The following is a 20,183-nucleotide window of genomic DNA, read 5'->3' as shown; positions in this document are numbered from 1 at the left end:
CAAATTTAGCAACGAGGCACAGTTGATATCAGGATATGAATCCAGAGGGGTATCAATAGAGAAGGAAGAACTACATTCTCCACAATACACAGCCGCTCCTCTCATCGCGCCCCTACCATTCGACCTCTAACGGGCCTCCGGTTCGTGACGGGGCTACGGGGGGGTTTATGGTCGACCGCAAGGAGGTCGTGCTTAAAAGGCGGCTGAAAGAACCAGAAGTGCGACAACAAAAATAGACGGACGTCAGCCAACACAGATCGAGCGGCCATTTTCACAACAGACAATAACTGGTGTTAAACCAAACAAGATCAAACGTTAGCGCACACAGCGAATTCAGTGTCACTTGACACAACCACCCATCGGTGGCACGGGTAGGCTACACACAACACAACTAGAAGGCAAACTTCGAGAAACACAGAGGCTCTCTCATATTAACACTAAGCATTATGGGTATCCGCAACAAGGCGTCCAACGTGCTGCTAATTCACACGCTACTACTGCACGTCCACACGCACAAACGTCACTGATCCCACAGACAATTCATTAAAAACCGTAAGGTTGCAACACAAACACACAGTCCATCAGGGTTAATATGGCCTAACGTTCCTACAACGTTGTTTCGGCACATCACAAGCACCTGTATCTATTACCTTAATCATAGGAGACCGGGGTTCTGGAATAGGTCTAGTGGGAGGAGAGGGAGTGGAACAGAGGGTAGGAGAAGAGAGGGGAGGTGGGGAGGGGAGAGCCGGTTGCGCAATGGGAATGGGGGAGGTGGGTAGTGGGGAGACCGGGGCGGGTAGGTGTTGATGTGAGGGTGATGGGGAGGAAGACGGAAGGGTGAAAGGAGGACAGAAACAAGAGGCGATGGGAGGAGGAGGAGGAGATGAGTGGGAGATGGGGGGGTTTGACAAGGTGGAGGGCTGAGAATTGGGGCTAGGGGAGTTAGGGGGAGGTGAGGAAAGACGAGACGCGTGGCTGGGGGAGCTGGGCGGAGGAGAGCAGAGATGGGAGGTGGGGCTGGGGAAGGTGGGGAAGGTGGAGCTGGTAACCAGGGCGGTTGCTGGTTGTGAGGAAGGGGAAACAGCGGCGGATGGTGAGGCGGACCGGGGAGGGAGGTGACAGCGTGAGGGACTGACGTGGACCTGGGAAGTGGAGGGAACATTTGACGTGTCCTGAAACGTTCTCCAAGCCATTTTGTATCATCACAAACAGACCTCACAACCTCCAGCTAAATCAACAATGCCAAAGGTTTTGTACTATACATCCACAGACTGCTCGGATATGTCTCGGGATAGGGGGTTTGGAAGCATGTGTATGCTTAAACTGAGGGGAGATCTCAATTGTCCAGTCTTCACATCCCCCTCAGACCTTCTCCAATGGGTTTTGCGAGTGAGACTGAGGACACAATGAGAATGCATTGAGACCTTCCCTGAGTCTCAAACCTATATTACACGCATCATGCACTACCTCTGCAGTACCACAGCCTTCACCGACTGTGCTTTCTTCCTCCTCCTCTTCTTCCCCTCCTATAGCTTCCCCCTCTTCCACAATGTACAACGTCACTGGCCTATGAGGCCCATCTCTCTGCCAGTGCGCCCCTTTAGATTGGCTGTCCTGTAGGACGGTCTGCATAGTTACTGGCCTATTATACTCTGTCTCAAGTGTGACCCTGCTCTGTGATTTATCAGCCAGCGCCAAAGACTTACAAGAGGGCTGATCCAGTATCATACACAACAACTGATCGTAGGGATCTTCTACTTGCTGCTTAGGTGAAGGCGAGTCCATTTGCTGTTCTAGGGGTACTGGCTGAGCAACTGCCCTGCAACATGGCGACAGATCTCTGAGGGTGTCTGACGACTCTAGTTCAGTACAGAAGAACACTCCGGCGATTACGGATAGTGGCTGGTTCAGTTCGCGGTCTCCTAGATCCCGCCCTCTGAGGTATCCATGGGAGGCGTCGAGTGAAGGGGAAGAAGAGGGCAAGCCGGTGTAAGGAAGAGGGGGTGGAGAGAAAGGCGCGGCTGAGGGGGAGGGGTGGGCGGGGCCGAGGCGGCTGGACTGGTTTCGCGGCGTTGGGGTGAGACCTCGCCTGGGCGGCGCCGGTGGATCGTCCCTCCATTCCTCAGCGGTCAGGAGGGGAAGGAGGCTAGAGGGGAAGGGGGGTGGCGTGGGTGGTATGGGGGTCTCTGAGGCTGCGGAACCCAGGGTGAGGGACAGCCACTCGCTGGTGATGGCCTGCAGCTGGAGTCTCTTGGAGGGTGGAGGGAATGTGTGGGGAAAGATGGGTGCCGGGCGAGGTGGGTGGAGCACGGGAGGGGCTTTTGGAGTGCTGCTGAATGGCTCCGGAGAGAGGGAGAGAGGACAGGAGACTTACACACCAAGAGTTGAGAGGTGTGAAAGATGTAGACACACACACACACACACAACCTTCTAACACATTAACACGGCCTGCCCATCTGAACCAAACTGTATCTTTATCCCATTTCGCAAGGCTCACATTTCCTAGATGTCTGCGCCCAGCTTTGTGAAGCCTCACCATACTAAAGAAATACTAAACAAATGTGTCATACTGAGGTATGTGTTTCCTTACCGCAAAAGCAGTCAATAAACAAGGAGCGAGTCTAATCCGCATTCAATATCCCTATTAGCGTTGGAATGATTTCACTCTGTGTGGACATTATTTCTCAGCCATGACAAACTGTATAGACAGCCACACAAAAGCCTAGCTATGACCGCAACACAAACACCACCTTGAGACTCTGAAGATGGAAAGGCTTGGAACCAACCGGACCGGGGAACAGGTTTTGTTCCCTAACACATTAGGAAAAGATTTAACCAATGACTAAAGAAAAAAATTTAGCAAGTGCTAAGACAGTAAAACATCCTCATTTACTTACTGCTTAGAAACCCAAAACAACCACAGAATTCAAATCTAATCGTTTTTCACAAGTTGTCAATCCCCATTTTAGGATAGGATTAAATTAATCAGTCACCATGTCCTACCCATTTCACCTGCCGTGTTGCCGTGCATCCCATAGAGGAAACAAGATGGCTTTCGAAAAAACAAAGCGCTGGTATCTAAAGTGTATGGGCGCGTATACTGGAGAGACGAAGCAAAAAAAACAACAACACACACAACCTTTACCTTGGTAGGCGTAGAGGTCTGCGTCCTGTTGCTCGGGTAACCGTGGGGGTCTGGTTGACGGGAGGGGGTGGGGCTCTTGGACGGCGAGCGCTTTACGAGGTCCACGTAGGCCACGGGGAAGATGCCCTGTCTGGTCGTGTCGGGGATCTTCCCCTCGTACCAGTTGGGGTCCACCTTCCTCAGCAGGAGCACCCGCTCGCCCTTCGCGGCCAACGCAGAAGCAAGCCGACAAGACCGAGACGTGAACAGGCAGATTACGGATTACGCCGGAATGCTCGGATGGAGGCGAGCGGTCTCCTACCTTGCGGAGGGACAGCTCCACGTTGGTGTCTGCGTTGAAGTTGTAGCGGGCCACGCCCTCCCCGATCTCTCTGACCTGCGCCGGCGGCGGAGGCCTGGTCGGCTGCTTCTTCTCTGGCGAAGGCATCTTCTGTGTGTGTCGGGAGAGGGGATGGGAGAGGCCGAGGGTCAAGCGAGCCATCAATTGGACCATACACAATAAAGATGGATGACGTCAAGCCCCTCCTCCAGTTAACACACACACACACAGTCCTGTACCTCCACGTAGGAAACGGGAAAGATGCCCAACCGTCCGCGGTGTTCGCCTTCGTACCAGTTGCTGTCGATCTGTCTGACGATGTTGACCGCGTCGCCTTTCTTGAACGTCAGCTCTCTGCCAGAATGGCCACACAACAACAGTCTTTAACTTGTTCCCTGGTTTAAGGACACCTGTTTCCTGTGTTTCCCTGACTGTGGACTGAAGGGCAGGTCCAACAATCTCAACTAAAACAGTAGTCTGTAAATACCACATGAGGAGGGGGAAACGTTTTATCCGGGGTTAGAAAATCGATATCCGGGGAATTGAATCCCATGGCCCCTTACATTACATCTTACCCATGATATTGGCCACTCTGAAACCTCATAATAATTCACACAGACACTGTCAACCAGTGGAGATGTTTCTGTCAACACAGCAGTGAAGAACTATGAACCATGCAGTGATGAACTATGATCCAGTCACAAGCCTAAAGAAACGCAGCCAGAGGGAACGATAAGCACCGGGAAAACTACTTAGGTGAACGGTCGCAAGCACTAAGAGTCCGGTTCCCCCCCCTTTTAACAACAGTAAGGAACACTGCAGCACATAGCACGTCGATTCATGCGCCTGGCAATGCATGCAGAGAAAATGCATCCCGGAAAGACAGCACAGGTTACGTCGTGGTGCTCACTAGCAGGTAAAGCCATGCTCTGTGGCCCCCGGTATCCTTCCCACGCATGCATTACATGCAGTTATCGTACTCACTTGGCCGTCTGTGCCTTGAAGTCATATATAGCTTTGGCAGGCTGTTTCTGATGGAGGAGAGAGAAGAGAATGAGTTGGGTCATCTGCTTATGGGACACCTATGAAGACGGATATGGGAGGAGAGAGACAGGGAGTGGCCGGTAAAGACAGAGGGGGAAGGAGAGACAGGAAGGGGTGGAGAGAAAGGTGGAGAGAGCAACCATGCGTTACCAAATATAGTACAGTTAGGAAGAAAGTCTCGTCAACCAACTAACCAATTCAGAAATCTAATTTATTTCTAAAGCCCTTTTTACATCAGCAGTTGTCACAAAGTGCTTTTACAAAACACCCGGCCTTAAACCCCAAGGAGCAGGCAACAGTAGTGTTGAATTTCTAACCTGTTTTACCTGTTGGATCTTAGGAGGAAAACGTTTCTGGACCAGCTGATCCGATGACTCCTAGCTGTTTAAAGTCCACCTGGTCACGTTGCAGATCAAAATGGTCCTTGAAGACTCCTGACCACAGCCTAACTTCCCCAGCTGTATTTTAATATACAACTGTACACCTCCACTCTAAGTTTCTTTTTAGATTCGGGCCTATCTTTTTCCAGCCACTGTGCCTTAACATCTGATTGATTGCGTTTTGTGGTTTTAGGCTGGGCAACCTTATATGAACTAGGTTTACTGATGTAGAAAGGGGTAATATTTGTTTGAGCCTGCATTGAGTCCCACAAAGATAATAACTGACGGGAAGCACTGGGAAATTCCTGAGGGCTATGACGGCTTAGCTAGTCCCATAATGCAATACTTCCAAGTCTCCTACTTCACCAGTCTATTGGGGGCCTCTAAGTGAGCCTGGAAGTAGAGGTTGAGGTTTAGCTACCTCTCTGTCCGGGGTGACTCGTCTGGTCGGCCCCTGGGGTGTGCTGCGGCCCCCTCCACCTTCACCAGTGCTGTACCCCCGGGAGGCATCCTGCTCTGTGGGAGGGAAACGCGGGCAAGGGTCAAAGGTTAACACAATGGGTCGACAGATTCCGATGTTACCACGGTGATGTGATGGCGGGGGGGGGGGGGGGGGGGGGGGGGGCGGGCGTGTTCAGACAGGAGTAAACGTCAAAGCCCGCTCAGACAGAAATGTGCAAAGGTTACGACTGACTTAGAATATTGTGTCGGCTGTATCTGTAACATGCAGGAGGGTTCAGGAAGGCGGAATGTTCTGGAGGCTGCAGAAATTACAGCAACGTTACGGCTCTGACACAACTCTCCACTCGCCAGGCTTCTGAGACAAAGGCCCGTTTCAAAAGAAGGCTGCTTAGATTCCCCTGAGCCAACTCAGTGTAAAAAAATAAAAAAGCCAGACACTTAAGCCACCGCTCCTATAAGTCCGTAACTTACTGTGGGTAAGACCACCTGCCCAGGGTTCTGTCTGAGCGTGCTCGGTAATGGCGACCCGTCCACGCCGAGCGTGCTCGGTAAAGCCACGCCGGATTACGGTATGGGGGATGATGTCATCCGGGAAATGAGGGATGGGACAGGACATTTTTTAAATGTATTTCGTTTCCATTTAAAAGGATTGAATGAAAGGTTGACCAAAAACAGTATGATAAAAAGGAAAAACATGCATGAAACGGAACAGAAGGAAAAGTAATTTATACAAGCGAGCATGTACATTCCACAAATATTTTAATCAAACTGATATGACATTTATAATGAAACCGTAAATTCAAGTGGTTCAACAAAAAAAACAAAGGGAAGTGAAGCAACACGAAAACAACAACAACTAGGTAACAAGGAGCAAAAAACTAAACACCAACATAATAATAATAATAAGACAGCTGAAGAAAATCGAGAAATAAACCGATACATTATCTGCATCCAGACAAGGGAATGAAGAGGAACCATGCCGTCCTGGGGATGAGCCAATGGGAACAAGGCTTTTTGTTTTAAACCTCAGCTCATTGGTCCACGGATGAAGCACGGTGACAGGTGGGAGGGGAGGTGGTCACAGGCAGCACTGGGGATAGTGGAGGCTTGAGCTGGGACTGGTGAGTGTGTTGACCACAGATAAGGTTTACTGTACGTATTGGGTACAGCGTGCGAGTTGTGTAGGAGTGTGTGCGTGTATGTTTCATTATCTTCAAATGTGTGTTATCCACCTGTGTAGGAGCGCGCGTTGTCGTTGCCTGGATCATCTCCGTAATCGTTGTTATTTGAGGTGTCGGCGTGACGACCGTAACAGGCACTGAGAGGAGACTGTAGCCGCGGTGACTGTAGCCGCGACGATGAGCCGTACCCGGTTGGACTTCCGTCGAGGTACGAGGAGCTCGAGGACGGACCCCCCTTGAGGCTCTCCCTCGTTCCCCGCAACGAGGAGCTCCTCTCGGGCACGTCCGGGAGGATCTCAGCCAGTAGCCTCCGGAGGATGCTGTCGTCCGGTAGCCCGGAGCCGCTTCTCCCCCTCTCCGCTTGGATGTGCTCGTAGATATCCCTCAGGGCCGCGTCCAAAGCTTCGTAGACCGCTTCTTTAGACTTGGGCCTGGTACTTCGACCTCCGCTACTCCTTCTAGAAGTGGGCGGAGAACCAGCCTTTTTCCTCCGGAAAGGCACAGGGCTGACAAGAAATGCCAGCTTGGACATCCCCTGCTGAGGTTGGGTTTGTTGTAGGGAGGACGTCAGCCCGTGGTAGTCCCCTCTGTTCCCTTTTCTTTCCCCGCGCCTCATGTGCTGTGTCTGGGGAGGTTTCTGATGGAGCTCCTGGCGGGCCTGCTCCCGCTCGTGGCGCAGCATGGTGGTGAAGCGGGTGTTGGACGCGGGGCAGCGTCCCTTGCACGAGCTGATGAGGTGACGGTGCTGGTAACCCTGGCCCTGACCGAGGCTCTGGTGACTGGGGTGGTGGTGCCCGAGGCTGTGGTGGTGGTGCCGGCGAAGGTGGTGGTGATGGGAAGCTTGGCCGTAGAAACTCTCCACGGAGGACGCGAGCGAGCAGTGGTCGAAGTCGCTCTCGCTGCAGAACGACGAGCCCTCCACCTGGACGAAGTCGCTGAGGTCCGATGTGGCCGCATCCGGCTCTGAGTCCGAGTAATGCCCGCCAGGAGCGGCGCGACGCCGGGAAGCAAGGGGGGCGGGGAAATCCTGAAGGTCGGGGTCCGGGGCGAGGCGGGGCTGCCCCTCCGGTGGGCTTCTTGCAGTCTTGTGGGCGTCGTGGTGGGGGTCCAAAGCCTGATAGGACGTCCCGTTTCCATTCCCATTGTTACTGTCTTCCTCCAGAAGCGATTCGATGGAAAAACGCCGTTTGGGGTACCCGGGCGTGTCCCTGCCGCCCCCGCTACTACTGGCACGGGACGACGACTCGCCCGGCGTGGTGGCACCCGACGGGACCTCACTATCGCCCAAATTGGGCATGGACTTGGACTTCTGGATGAGTTGCTCGTACTCGGAGATGCGCGTGGGCACAGTGTCGCGGGGCACATCCAGTCCCCACAACGGCCCCCAGGGGGAGAGTTTTCGGGGGAAGAGGTGCGGCTGGCGCTCCAGTTCCAGGATGCGGGCACGGACCGAGCGGATGACGTCTGAGGGCAGCAGCTGGGCGCGGTCGATGTGGTGCATCTTGCGGTAGAGCTTGAGGAAGCCCGGCGCATCGTGCGCACGCCGCGGACGAGGCAAGGAGCGGGTAGACGATGAGGTTGCTGGCACTGACGGGTTGTCGCAAACCAGCGACCCGGCACTCTCGGAACGGACGGCTTTCTGCCCACCAGCGCCGACTGGCGGGCGACCGTCATTCAGCAGGTCGTCGCAGCTGCGAGATTTGAGCTTGGCGGGCGAAGGCGGCGCATCTTCTACACTGCTCCACGTCTCGATGTCCTGCCTCTGTGTCTGCCAGCCGTTCTTGAAGCAGATGGAGCGTTTGAGGGGGGAAGAGGGTGAGGAGGCGCCGCCCGGGTCGGCATCGTTGCCAGGATGACACCGGGCAAGGGCGGAGGGTTCGGGGGAGAGAGAGGAGCGGAGGTACGGAGAAGAGCTCAAACGGGAAGAGAAAGTCATGTCGCACGAGTCCCCACCTTTCAGATGATCCCATACACCAGAGTAGCATGGTCAAGAAAAGATATCATGGAAAGAAAAAGATACCAAATCAGAGGGGGAGAGAAAGAGATGGCAGGAGAAAGAGCGAGAAAGAGGAAAGAGAGAGAAAAGACAGGCTAATTCAGGGCATTGTATATATACACAACATATCCCTCAATACAAGTAAGAAAGATTGAAAGAAAGAACAATAAAACAAAAGAACGGAAAAAAGAAAGACTAAAACAGAGCCCCTGAACATCACTTCCATCGTACCAAAGACGGAGGTGGGCAGAGAGAAAATGGTGGAGAGATACAAATATTTATAATTGCACATCTCAAAACCCCTAAGCTTGAGAAATGCTGTAGAAACAGAGAAAGGCAAATAACGCAGATTAGACTAACAAGCAGAACCACATATTTGATATAGTCACCACGGTATCAGAGAATAGAGCTTCAATGCAGGAAAATGATTACACTACACAACAGACTCTAAAGAAAGAAACAGCGTCTCCGAATCCATTCCTGGAAGATCCAGTCATGACCCATAGCCCAGAACTTGCACTCCCGATTCAGCCTTATCTGACAGCATTAGCCTAATGGTCTCGGGATGACCGGTCAGCCAGGAAAGAAGAACGTCCATAATAAAGCTATCTTAGCTACCTCACTGTCACCATTCACTTCTACCATCTGCGTTGTCATCTTATGGCAAAGACACACACAAGGAACACCCACATCAAACCTAACCCCAAAAACCAATTCGGTTGAATCCAGCCACGGCCATAAAATCAGTGCGAGTTCAGTTGCCCTTTAAACATATACATAAAAATGATACGCTTTAGATATGTTAGATTGGTAAACAGTGGTGAAGACGGCACACAAGAACATGGCTATTCGCCGATTAGGTTTGAGGCTTAGTGCTAGCCAATTCAAGGAAACATGCTCAGTTGTCTATGTCTGTGCCAAACAGGAACACAGATGTAAACACACGGGAATGGATAGAACATTTCCATTAGCTTGTGTAACGTCATTGTTTCTTGACAGTGTCAACAAAAAGGCTATAGAGACTCTGTTGGAAGCTCCTTGACCTGGAAGAGGCCCGGAGCACAGCGGGACAAGATGACAGTATAAGGGGTATCAGAGACATTGTGAGGAAGCACAGACAAAGGCTTTGTGTTGGCGAGCGCGCCTGTAGCCTTTTATGTTTTATTCTTATCTTGATCCCTCAAGGTGCTCCACAGTATAGTGTCTAACAGTATATCTCTGTGTGTGTGTTTGTGTACATATATGTCTCTGTGTACAGTATGTGTTCTGTGTCTCTTTGGTGGTGCAGGGTTTATGTATGTATTTTATTAACTGTGTGTGTGTGTGTGTGTGTGTATATATATATTTGTGTATGTGAGTGAGTGTGTGTGTACCTTTGGCTCGGGAGGGTGAGGCGGGGGAGGAGCGGGCAGTTGGTTTCTTTAGAGTGCAGCTGCCTCTGCTGGGTTCCAAGGGTTTCGGGGACACCCGGTCCTTGGCCGGGTCACCTGACGGCTCCGACTTCCTTCTCTTCCTGTAATCGCTGGCAGCGCTGGAGGACAACGGGACAAAAAGACTCAATCCAGAGTTTATCACCTGTCCGCCCCCCCCCCATCTCATCAGTTAGTATTTCCAGGAAGGAAGCGCCTTTAAATCCTACAAACTGGACCTGTGTTTCACCCCAACGACAGGGGTGCCCATTAGATCTTGTGGGAATAGAAGCTGTCCAGTTGTTGGGAAAATGCAGCTTTAACTCATACAACAGATTGCTACATTTGACCCAGTTAACTGCATAATCTGTGTTATTATTCCCTTTGGTATAGCAGCGTTTACTGCCTATTCGTTGCTTTGACAAAGACATTAATATGAAAGAAAAGACCACGGTTGAATGAACCTTTGAAGGACAAAGCTAATGTGTTGGACATGATTAATTCATGTTATCACTAGTACAGCCATTCATCCAATGGAGGTGATATTATGATCATGAGTGCCGCTGGACCAACGCTGGAGACTGCTGTAGCGGTCAGAGCTCGACCAGACGGGGAGGCGCAAGTTCAAAGCCCAGGCTCGGACGAATCTGTGTCTTTCCCATCCGTGCTGTCCTCCCAATCAAATTTAAAACGGTCCATTTAGAGACAAAAGCTATCCCCTGCCTTGAACTTTCAGTGTGGTTTAACTGACTAAACACGCAAGCGCCTACACCATAAACACAATCCTAGCCAAAGTCACGTCTGTGAACTACACGGGATATTCATGACACAATGCTTTTCAACCATTCTATTCAGGCAAAGCAAACAACTGGTTAAGCGGAGCATTGGTGAAAGGGAATGGGAGGAGGGGGGACAGCAGGGTTGAAGGACTGAATCAATAGGTTGAGGGGATAATGTATGCAAGGTCAGAGCCAGCCACCACACACAGTTACAAATGAACACACCAATGTTCTACGTTCAAAGAGACTCCCTGTTGTGAATGAGAGAGGAAGAAATTGAGATCAGAGGAGAGAGGGAGAGAGAATTTGCCAAGCCCCGCTACAACTCTACTTGGCCTACTGTTGTCGTGAAAGAGTGAGATGAAGACAGAGAATCCAAGAAAGAAAGACAGTGAAACAGAGACTCACCTCGCCGGCCTCTCTGGAACGCGGTCGGCAGTTGGGGCGAGGTACAGCGACGTCTGAAAGAGGGCAGACAACAAAAGAGAAGGAGAGGAAGAGTCAGAGCCGCGTGAACAAAGACCGGTCGCGGAGGCTGCCGTGGTACACACGATGCTCAGCTCGCACAGGGCCGCGCCACGCTCAAACCGCTCCTCCGGCTGATGGCGTGACGGCGGCGAGTTCCACATGCCGGGTTTACGGAGGCCCAGACGGGCGGAGAGCCAATGACTCTGACCTTGGGGGTGTTTCAGAGGTTCTTTCGGAGGGAAGAAAGGGCACGAGTGAACAGAAGGACCAGGAGGGAGAGCGAGGGAGGGACCCTTTCACGCTTGAGATTAAGAAGCATCGCTGCAAAAGCCGAAATGGACTCATTGGATTGGCTTCACGTGGCAAAGAAGCCCTGAGATAAGCAGCCGCCCCCCCCCCCCGCCCCCCCCCCCCACTACGACCAAGACTCACTACTGTAAAGCTATGTGCAAGTGTCAACTAAATTACTAAAATGCAAATGTCTTAAGAGTCAAATCAATACTATGGTATCAGTAAATAATTGAAAGAGACAAATAGACAACCAACAGACGAGGGGAGATCAGGATCAGACTGATAAATCCTTTGCAACTGTCCCCCCAACAGGACAAGGCACGTGGACGATAGCACAGCCAATGCAAACGCAGGCTGTCGAAGATGACTGTGACTTAGAAGAATGAAACGCATGGCTGGATACAGATGACGAAAGATCTAGCCATTTGAAAACGCCTTGCTATGTTGTACACGGCGATCGTTTGTAATAGCGGTCACCCATAGCGATTGATTGACATTGTAATTACATGGGTAGATTGTACAGGTACAGTGTAATTACAACACACAGTTCAGAGTACACATACAGCTGGGTTAACAGGTGTACAGTTAGTTGTATAGTTTGTCACAGTAACAACTACCTGTCAGTCAAATCACAACATGTAATGATCAAGCCATGTAAGACTCCAATTCTTATGGAAATAGAAATTTCAGCCTGGGCGCCAGTGAGTTTGTGCTGTCTCGCCAACTCCTTAGAAAGACATTTACAATGACAAGGAGTTGGTGAGACAGCACTGACCAGAACCCCCGGGCCTTTCTTACAAAGCATATGAATGTCACAGTGTTTTACCTCGGTGAGTCGGCGTGGGCAGATCTCTGGATTATAATCCAGCCGTTTTTTAGGAGGCTTGAGCCCCAAGCAGCGGTGAGGAGGACAAGGAGGAGGAAGAGGAGGAGGTGAAGATGGAGTGGTGGGAGAGAGACAGGGGCGTCATGGGGAGGGGGGAAAAACAGGGTAGAGAGAGGAGAGTGTCATCCGTTAGAGCACAGAGGAACAGGAGATGGACGAGTTTCAGACGCACGCAAGCAAAGCACACTCGTATACACCCAGGTACGCACAAACACACGTCACACTTTTCGTCAAGCCAATTCAGAAACCCACGTGGTACAGTGCATTAGAAACACAAAGCGTCACACAAGCAAACACGACTAACACGGAGACAGAAAAGCACAAAGCCGAGTGAAGGGGCGACTATTCTACAGTGAAGGGATTCAGACGTGAACACGGACGAGCTCAAACATAACGTTAGTCCAACCTCTCCTTCGAGCTTCTCGACATGGAGCTAACAGCTGGGAGAATAAATCAGACCGTTTCCAGACCCTGCTCCGCAAGTGTGTACTTGTACATCAGTTGATTTGGAAGAAATGAGACTGGTATAAGGAACATGACGGAGAACAGGAACTCCAGTCACCGTACGGTTACACTAACCCGACGCCTCAAGATCCTTGGAATCAGATCCCCTCAGGTTTAGGAGGGGTGGATAACCACACACTTGGGAAAAGGGCTGGAAATAAACGCGTCTAAACTAGCCAACAGAAACCAGCCACATGAGCTGGACATGTCAGAGGAGCAGGAGGAACTGTGCAATATTCTGAACAGATGCTGTCGATTCATTTATCCATCCAAAACCTCACACTAAACACATCAATGTAATATATAAATATGGTAATGCTACGGTATTTAGAGCACATCTTGAGTATTTGTTCTTATGGGCTGTTCAGCTCAGTCCTGCTACTCCCCCAGGTGTTCAACAGTGGTATTCACACATTGTAAAAGAGCCTGCATTTGGAAATGACTGCCAAAATTGGTCATTATACAATGCGGCCGATTGCAGCTTAATGGACTGTATGTCGCGTGCAAAATCCCAATTTTACCTCACAGAAAGGACAAACAAAATGTGATGAAAGACTTGTTATGTCTGCGCCTATAAGGCCCCAAAGAAATGGATTTAGAAATAATGATGTGTTGGCGAAATGATTGAGGTAACATGAACCAGACATCGTTTTGGGGTGATAAACGAATGAGCAAGTTTGTAGATTAAGAAAAAAAAAAAAAATGCTAATGAAATGGGACACTAGGCGAAGTCGGGTTATATTTTAAGGAGCATTGATTTAAGAAAAGACTATTCTGCCGTCATTTCAGCAGACCTTTTCCAAAATAATCTTAAAATGAAAACATTATTTTCAAAAATATCAGCAATATCAGCAAAATGATTACATCCCAGAACACATGTGGTGAATCTGATTTTACTACGATACCTTATTATTCATCACATCCACAGCCATTATGTATGTAAGGATCAGAAAGGACACTGACAATTAAAGAGAGAATTCTATTGTCGATCATGTAAAAACCCTTTACAGAAGAGGCTCTCCACTCCATGTAATTTAAACCTTTTCTGAAAACTCCTCTAATGTTGCACTGGCAGTCCCAGTCTCTACACTGTCTACTTCTACAAGACTTAAAACACGGACACAGAAAAACGTCATCACACTTCCCTTTTTTATCCACTCCATCTACACAGCTAATATTGTAGGTCTACCATGGTCAAAATGAAATGTGTGCAGTTTCCTACATAAAATGGTAAAATAAAGTCTGCACTTTATTCATTTGGAAATGAAATATATAATTATATAAATATTTATACAGAAATAAATGTGAATGCGCAGGTTGATCTTTCCGGGGAATCGCCCACAAAGGAAAACTGTCCCTTTGCAGAGGAATGTCCATTTAAGGGTCCGATCAAGGCTCACCGAAACGGAGAGACAAGACAAGAGCGGTCACAAAGAGTTACACACCACAAGCCCCAAACAGCATGCTGGCACTTTTACTAGTGGGGAGGTCCCCCGACTCTGGTCCTGATGAGTCACTGCAGTACAGACTGTTGTTCCAACCCAGCGGCGTGACACCTGACCCGGCCAACCTCGCTCTAGTACTCTCTGAATGTTAGTGACGTGGTGTGGGGCAGGCGGCCTTTTAGAAGGAGTAAAGGTGCGTTACACCCGGGCTAGAACAAAAGCCTGCACACCCCAAAAAGCTCTCCAGTACGGGAGTTGGAGGACTCCTGGACTACATTTCCCATCCAGCTACAGCGGGGTCAACAGGGGGAGGCGTGGGAGGAGGGGTACACCTAAAGCGGGGTTGCTGGGGTGGCGTTGGGAGTTACGGACCCTCACTTACCGGACGGCCGAACTCCAGCTCGGAAAAGAACCTGTACCAAGGCTCGTTCTCTAAATCTATGTCATCTGGGTTTAGCTCATAGGTCTGGATAGAGGAGTGGAGAGCCACAGAGAGAGAGAGGGAGAGAGTGAAGGACAGGAGGAAGAGAAAGCACATAGAAAGACATGGATCTCATGGTTAGGTTCGGGGGGGGGGGGCAGCGCCTGGCTGCACAGACTTGACGGAGAGTCGAACGCTGAGGTAAACTTCGGGGCGGCAGGGTAGCCTAGAGGTCAAGAGCCGTCGAGCCAGAAGACGAAAGCTCGCTGGTCCGAATCCCTGAGTTGACAAGGTGAAGCTAAGACCCTGTTCAGTCTCTGAGCACGACACTTAAACATATTCACTCCCAAGTCGTGAATAAGATGGCAATCTCAGAATAATTAGTGGATAAAATAACGGCAAAAACAGACGTAAGCAGTCAACTGAATTGTCCATGGGTATCCTGTTCATGACAAGGAAAACTAACTCTGAACACGCCAAAACAGAACGCATGGGGTAAGTCTTGTAGTGTTTCCAGTTCTCCAGCAGAGGGCCATATTTTCCTTAGGAAGACCTTGTGAGATCAGTTGTCAGACATTTGCATATTTTATTACCCAAAAAATGTTTGTTTGAAAAAGGCTATTTCTCTGCTGATCTTCTCAAGTTCTTTCAAGTTGGACGGGGAACATCGCTACACTGCAATTTTCATGAATCTCCAGAGGTTTTAGATCTGAGCTCTGGCTGGGCCACTCAAGGATAATCACAGACTTCAACACAAACTATGAGAGTTCAACATGAGTTTCATCAGACTAGAGAATCGTGTTTCTCATGGTCTGAAAGTCTTTTAGATGCCTTTTGGCAAACACCAAGCAGAGTGGCTTCCAACTGGCCACTCAACCATAAAGACCTGATTGGTGGAGCGCTGAACTTCTACCATCTCCACACAGGAATTCTGTCAAAGTTGCGATCAGTATCTCCATGACCATGTCTCTTCTCACCCAATTTCTCAGTTTGGCAGGGTAGCCAGCTCAACGAAGAGTGTTGTTGGTTCCAAACTCTTTTCCATTTAAGAAGGATGGAGGGCCTTGTGTTCTTGGGGACCTTCAATGCTACAGAAATCTTTTGGTACCCCTTCCCGATCTGTGCCTTGAAACAATCCTGTCTTGAAGCTCTACGGACAATGTAAATATGATATTTCACTGTTTTTAATTTTGTATATGTTTGCTAAAAAGTTAAAAAAATTACAAATAAAATAAACAGTTGTTGCTTGGTTATGGTGGACTGTTGTGTATATATTGATGAGGAAAATCTATTCTATCCATTTCAGAATAAGTAAGACTGTAATGTTATAAAATGTGGAAAAGTAAAGAGATCTGAATTATTTCCAAATGCACTGTACATAGACATGGATTGGTTTAAGCTCTACTCAAGGAAAGCATCTTTCTAGCCTAAACATTAGGTCCTGCAGTGCCCGTGGGCCAACGTTAGAAATGGATCATCAACAGCCTGCCAGGTTCACTTGCTCTACTGGGTTAGGCAGGGATCTAGCCGGATCTTCTGCCGCACACCACACAAAACTCAACTGGCGGTCCAGATTTGCCCCGTATCCGCAGAACTAACTGTTACTGCATAATGTGACCTGATGAACACTTGGCCAGCTGAGAAAAAACCTTTGGCTGGATTCCTCCTCAGCGATCGTCGTTCACGTCTCATTTAAAACCTCAACATGTACTCAGCCCACCAAAATGATTTTCTCCAAAGTTAACTTAGGGCCCTCGAAGCAGAGCGCAGAGAAACTGAAGAGTGAACACTCCCACAACCTCTCCCGGAGCACTTGAGTACCGGTAGTGGTGCGACGACTCCTACGCAGTGGTGATGGGGATGACTCCTCAGTCAATTTCCATCAGGTTCACTGGGGGGCTGAGTGATTCACTGCTGTGGCCCGGCACGCCGCAGACTGGCAGTGACATTTACCGTCCGGGTGTCTACAGGGAGATGTAGTTTATGAGCTGCTCGGGTGGGGAACAGACTGCCCACCAGTATTGACGTTCTTAAATCTGACTTCCTTCAGCTCAGAGAGGTGAGTCGCCCTTTTCTCAGTGGGAAAAACCACAGCGGTCTCATCAATATATATATATAAACACACACAAGTTCAAGCTGCACCCTGTGAATCTGAATGATGTGTTCCAAAACAGGTAAAAAGCAATGTTTCATTCAAACTGAAATTATTAAAATTTAAAACATGTAAACTAGATGAGGCAATTTGCGCCTCCCTCCACAGGGCCTCTAGCCATGGTCGGCATGCCTCAATCGAGATTCAAACAAACTCCTGGTTGTGATGACACAGCGATATTGCGAGGCCGACCCACTGCGCCACTCGGGGGACCCTAAAATCAAGTATGCGACCATATCGTCGCAACTGCTCCATGGGTTAGAATGACTGACTAGCGCCACGGACTTCTGTATGCTAGCTACGCCACCGGCTAACATGAAAGGGAGTTACATTAGCATTGAGAAGTCATCACTTCTGAGATCCGGGTGGAGAAGGGGTATCTCAGAGGAAGACCAAAGTCATACATTTTGTTACAAAGGGTCCGGATGAGTGACTTATCTGTCAGGCACACCCTCTCCTCCTGGACAGCCATCCTCCTGCCAAGCTGTTGCTCCAGCTATGGCTCTGGCCAAATCACATGGTTTCCAACAGGGTTGGAGGATAGACACCAGCCATCAGCTCTCCAGCCTGGTCAACAAAACACACTGCGTACGATACACAGCTTTAACTCACCACTCGCCATCAGCTCCTCTTTTTGGGACCAGTTGGGAGGAGAAAGCAAAATACTGGATGCTTGTGGTGCGTTTGGAGGGAAAAGGGAGCCTGAAAGGCTTCCTAAGTGCTTTGGAAAGTAAATTACATTTGGGCACAACCCAAAACACCCCCGTGATTAAAATGGCATCAGGAAGCCTGAGTGAAAACCAGAAAACCACTGAAAAATGAGGAAACACCATCCAGTGAATACCTTTAAACGTCAATGAAGATCAAGCGGTAAGCCAATAGGCCCATCAATAAATGTCCATACGACCAATGAGGACACATGATTGTCCTTCCATACCTCATCACGACTCAGTTCGGAATTAAAAATAAAATCTAGAATAATTACCAACATAGCAGCTAATAGATTAAATTAGCAGTCAGGCAATTACAGCTGTGCGCCTTTCAGAAGGCAGAATAGAATGGAGTCACTGCTTGACACTGATCTGCTGTAATGGGTTTATTCCCCTGACGGATGAGCTTTAGACTTGGGAAAAGCAAGCTGATCCCAGATATGGACCTCTAAATGCTTCTTACTAGAGTTGAGCACAGGGGTCTCCATCTCTGTTCTAGTGGACAGAGCCTTTGTGTGCACAAGGATTGACACACCTCCCTTTCAGTCTTCAACAGTTGGTGGTGGTCTGGAACAAAACGCTCTGCCTCCATTTAGCACTCCAAGACCGATAGTTGGAGTTGCTCATTAGGAACCAAGAAAGCTGTAGATTAGAAGGGAATTATGGACAATGGAGTTCTGAATGCTTGGAAAAGGACAATGGAGGCCAGAGGTTTTAGACTCAGTTTGGCTCTCTGAAGAGTTGGTGACCTCCCCTGCACTTAACTGAACAGGAACTCCCCTAACCTGGCTGGCTGGAATAGGACACCCGGGAAGTGAGTCTGACTATATCAAGGCTGAGAAAAAAAGACAGGAAAAGAGCGCTGGCCACTCACCGGTCTCTCCTGCTCCAGAATGGATGACTTTCCTGGCTCGTACTCGAAGATGCTCCGGGGCTCGGCGCGGTACTTTCTAGTGTCCACTTTACTGTCTGGAGGGCCCCATTGATTCCTGGTAGGAAAAAAAAGAGGACATCAGTGTGACCTAGGCCCTAGTTCAGAGTGACGTCAAAGCCAGGTCTAGGTACTAGCACTGTGGTAAAAAGCCCATAGGGCCATGGTCTAAGTGGGACTGGGCCTTCGGTCAGGGCTTCAGGTCCATGGCCCGGCGTACATTGCCAGCTAGGCCTAAGATTCCGTCTAATCAGCTCTGGGACTAGAATCAAGCAGAAAGAAAACGCAGTTGGCTGTCTCACATGGCGTCGGACGAGTCGCGCTCCCGGTCACTGTCTCTGGACCTAAGCTGGAGAAGGGACGGCATGGGCGGCGGCGGTGGAGGGACCGGGGAGGGCGAGGGCTCCCGGAAGGTGCCGGGGCTCCCGTTGTCCGACTGGCTCTTGTCCAAAGGCCGGTACGTGTGTGTCCTGGGGGGAGGATGGGCCATGGTGGTGTTGGAAGACTGGCCGTATGTGTCTAGGGGGGACCGGGGGGGGGGGGGGGGGGAGGAGGACACCAGAGAGAGAGGGAGTGAGCGAGAGATGGAAGAGGTCCAACGAGAGAACACGAGAGAGAGAACGAGGGGGTAGAACAGTTCTCGATCCGTGGTCGGTCCGAAGACCTTCAGGGTGAGACCCCGCGTGATGCTTACCGTTGTTAGCGACGACAGCGTATGTGGCGTTGTACGTGTCCGCATAGTCGTCATCTGCAGGAACACGGCAGAATGTGAGCAGGACACACCGTGCGCGTTCACGCTCACACGCGCACGCACGCACCACAGACATCTGCTGAGAGCAGCGGTTTCCCTGCATCTCTATGTGCATACACACACATTGTACAACTCCATCTCTGCAGAAATGTTCTGCCTGTCTCAGGGAAAACCCCTGTGGACGAACGAAAGGCTTTCTAGGTAGCCAATCAGGACGGCGTATACGGTGTAAGGAGCAAGGAGAATGAGCGTCTGACTATCGATGTTATCCTTTGAGAACAGTAAGCCGGGTGTGTGTGTGTGTGTGTGTACCGTTAAGAACAAACCTGTCTTGCATTGACTATGTGATTTGGTGCAGCCCACACAATGGATCAGAGTTCCCTGCAGTGCAGCCTTACACAGATTCAACTCTGCTTGTCCCACTCCCACACTCTCTCTACTTTCTCCCTGTCTTGACTTCCTCTCTCCCTGCCTACTTCCCCTCTCTTTGTCTACCTCCTCTCTCTCTCTGTCTGTCTACTTCCTCTCTGTCTGTCTACTTCCTCTCTCTCTCTCTGTCTACTTCCTCCCTCTCTGTCTACTTCCTCCCTCTCTGTCTACTTCCTCCCTCTCTGTCTACTTCCTCCCTCTCTGTCTACTTCCTCCCTCTCTGTCTACTTCCTCCCTCTCTGTCTACTTCCTCCCTCTCTGTCTACTTCCTCCCTCTCTGTCTACTTCCTCCCTCTCTGTCTACTCACTCTCTCCTCCTACGTCAGAGGTGTCAAACTGGTTCCATGGAGGGCCACGTGTCTGCAGGTTTTTGGTGTTTCCTATAAATTGGTTCCCAGTTCAGACCTAAACAACCAGGTGAGGGTTGCAGACACTCGGCACTCCGTGGAACCGGTTTGACACCTCTGTCCTACATCC

At 50.0% G+C, this 20,183-nt stretch overlaps 1 protein-coding gene across 7 annotated transcripts in view; it reads right to left on the bottom strand.

The window, feature by feature from the left end:
- sorbs2a (sorbin and SH3 domain containing 2a) overlaps window positions 1-20,183 on the bottom strand; it is a 66,795-nt gene that overhangs the window by 3,990 nt on the left and 42,622 nt on the right. For 6 of the 7 annotated variants that reach the window (XR_002196165.3, XR_003778089.2, XR_003778090.2 and 3 more), the window contains 14 exons: window positions 19,221-19,274; window positions 18,829-19,045; window positions 18,470-18,584; window positions 14,695-14,778; window positions 12,304-12,360; window positions 11,127-11,179; window positions 9,904-10,061; window positions 6,586-8,487; window positions 5,313-5,407; window positions 4,452-4,549; window positions 3,707-3,821; window positions 3,450-3,578; window positions 3,149-3,358; window positions 117-2,343 (listed from right to left, as the gene is read on the bottom strand). Coding sequence is in view for 1 of the 7 variants with exons in the window: in XM_020043856.3 (XP_019899415.3) it covers window positions 3,149-3,358; window positions 3,450-3,578; window positions 3,707-3,821; window positions 4,452-4,549; window positions 5,313-5,407; window positions 6,586-8,487; window positions 9,904-10,061; window positions 11,127-11,179; window positions 12,304-12,360; window positions 14,695-14,778; window positions 18,470-18,584; window positions 18,829-19,045; window positions 19,221-19,274 (3,287 nt within the window). In the remaining 6 variants the exon portion in view is untranslated. The remainder of the gene's footprint in view (window positions 1-116; window positions 2,344-3,148; window positions 3,359-3,449; window positions 3,579-3,706; window positions 3,822-4,451; window positions 4,550-5,312; window positions 5,408-6,585; window positions 8,488-9,903; window positions 10,062-11,126; window positions 11,180-12,303; window positions 12,361-14,694; window positions 14,779-18,469; window positions 18,585-18,828; window positions 19,046-19,220; window positions 19,275-20,183) is intronic. The other variant, XM_020043856.3, reaches the window with a different exon arrangement.

Source organism: Esox lucius, chromosome 25 (genome assembly GCF_011004845.1).
Source record: "Esox lucius isolate fEsoLuc1 chromosome 25, fEsoLuc1.pri, whole genome shotgun sequence".
Taxonomy (NCBI): Eukaryota; Metazoa; Chordata; class Actinopteri; order Esociformes; family Esocidae; genus Esox; species Esox lucius.
The sequence above is the reverse complement of the archived record's forward strand: the minus strand, read 5'-3'. Positions and strand labels throughout refer to the sequence as shown.